General features: G+C 71.1%; 1 protein-coding gene across 1 annotated transcript; it reads left to right on the top strand.

Annotated features, from left to right (window-relative positions):
- Nucleotides 1–265: 265 nt before the first annotated feature.
- Nucleotides 266–782, top strand: LOC112944463 (mitochondrial import receptor subunit TOM40B-like; the record flags this gene model as incomplete). Its single annotated transcript, XM_026035904.1, has 3 exons — nucleotides 266–333; nucleotides 421–513; nucleotides 596–782. Coding segments are annotated over 3 exons (348 nt in total), but the record flags the coding sequence as incomplete, so codon positions are not given.
- Between the last annotated feature and the right edge of the window lie 624 nt (nucleotides 783–1406).

The following is a 1406-nucleotide window of genomic DNA, read 5'->3' as shown; positions in this document are numbered from 1 at the left end:
GGGTGACAGTGGGGAGGGGGACACAGGGGGTGCTGGCATCAGGGTGGCCTCTGAGGAGGGGGGACACAGGGGGTGACAGAGGTGGCTGGGGGGGACATGGGGTGCTGGCATCTGGGTGACCTCCGGGGGGGCACAGGGTGGGCTCGTGTCCCGGTACAAGGGGGGCACGGGGCAGGGGGGTGCCCTGGTGCGCGGGTGGCCTCGGTGGGGGGCACGGGGGTGTCCCATGGCAGGCGCTGACCCCCCCCTTTTCCCCCTTCCACAGAGGTTTTCCCGCAGCAGATGGAGGGCGTGAAGCTGGTGGTGAACAAGGCCCTGAGCAGCCACTTCCAGGTGGGCGGCGCCCGCGGGGCCGGTCCCGCTCCGGAGTGACCCCGTCCCGTCCGGAGCGACCCCGTCCCGTCCCATCCCATCCCGCAGGTGACCCACACCGTGCACATGAGCACCCTGGGCGCCTCCGGCTACCGCTTCAACGCCACCTACGTGGGCGACCGGCAGCTCGGCCCCGCTGAGGTGAGCGGGACGGTCCCGGGGGGCTCCGCGTGTGGCCCCCGGCCCCCCGGCCCGCCGTGGGTCACGGCGCCCCGTCCCGCAGGCCTTCCCGACGCTGGTGGCCGACATGGACAACGGCGGCAGCCTCAACGCGCAGGCTCTGCACCTCGTGGCTGAGCGCATCCGAACCAAAGCCGTCTTCCAGGTGGGCCAGGGGGAGCCGGGATGGCTCCGGATCAGGAGCGCCAGGAGCCAGGATGGCTCTGGAGCAGGGAGCACTGGGAGCCGGGGTCACTCCGGGGCAGGGGGAGCCGGAACAACTCTGGAGTGGGGAGCACCTGGAGCCGGGATGGGTCTGGAGGAGGAGTGCCAGGAGTCGGGATGGCTCCAGATCGGGAGTGCCGGGAGCCGGGATAGCTCCGGGCTGGGGAGCACTGGGAGCTGGGGTGATTCCAGAGCGGGGAGCACCAAGAGCTGGGATGGGTCTGGAGTAGGAGTGCTGGGAGCCAGGGTGATTCTAGAGCAGGGAGCACCTGGAGCTGGGATGACTCCGGAGCAGGGAGCACCTGGAGCTGGGGTCACTGGAGCGGGGAGCTCCCGGAGCCAGGACAGCACTGGCAGCCGGGGTCACTGTGGAGCAGGGAGCACCAAGAGCTGGGATCACTGTGGAGCAGGGAGCACTGGGAGCCGGGATGGCTCTGGGCTGGGGAGCACTGGGAGCCGGGGTCACTCCGGAGCGGGGAGCACTGGGAGTCAGGGTCATGCCGGAGCGGGGAGGACCGGGAGCCGGGGTCACTCCGGAGCAGGGAGCACCTGGAACCGGGATGGCTCTGGGTGGGGGAGCACTGGGAGCTGGAGTCACTCCGGAGCAGGGAGCACCCGGAGCCGGGATGGCTCTGGGTGGGGGAGCACTG

The sequence above is a fragment of the Nothoprocta perdicaria genome, unplaced genomic scaffold (genome assembly GCF_003342845.1).
Source record: "Nothoprocta perdicaria isolate Ctin4 unplaced genomic scaffold, notPer1 scaffold_1695, whole genome shotgun sequence".
NCBI lineage: Eukaryota > Metazoa > Chordata > Aves > Tinamiformes > Tinamidae > Nothoprocta > Nothoprocta perdicaria.
This window is presented reverse-complemented; position numbering and strand designations above follow the sequence as displayed.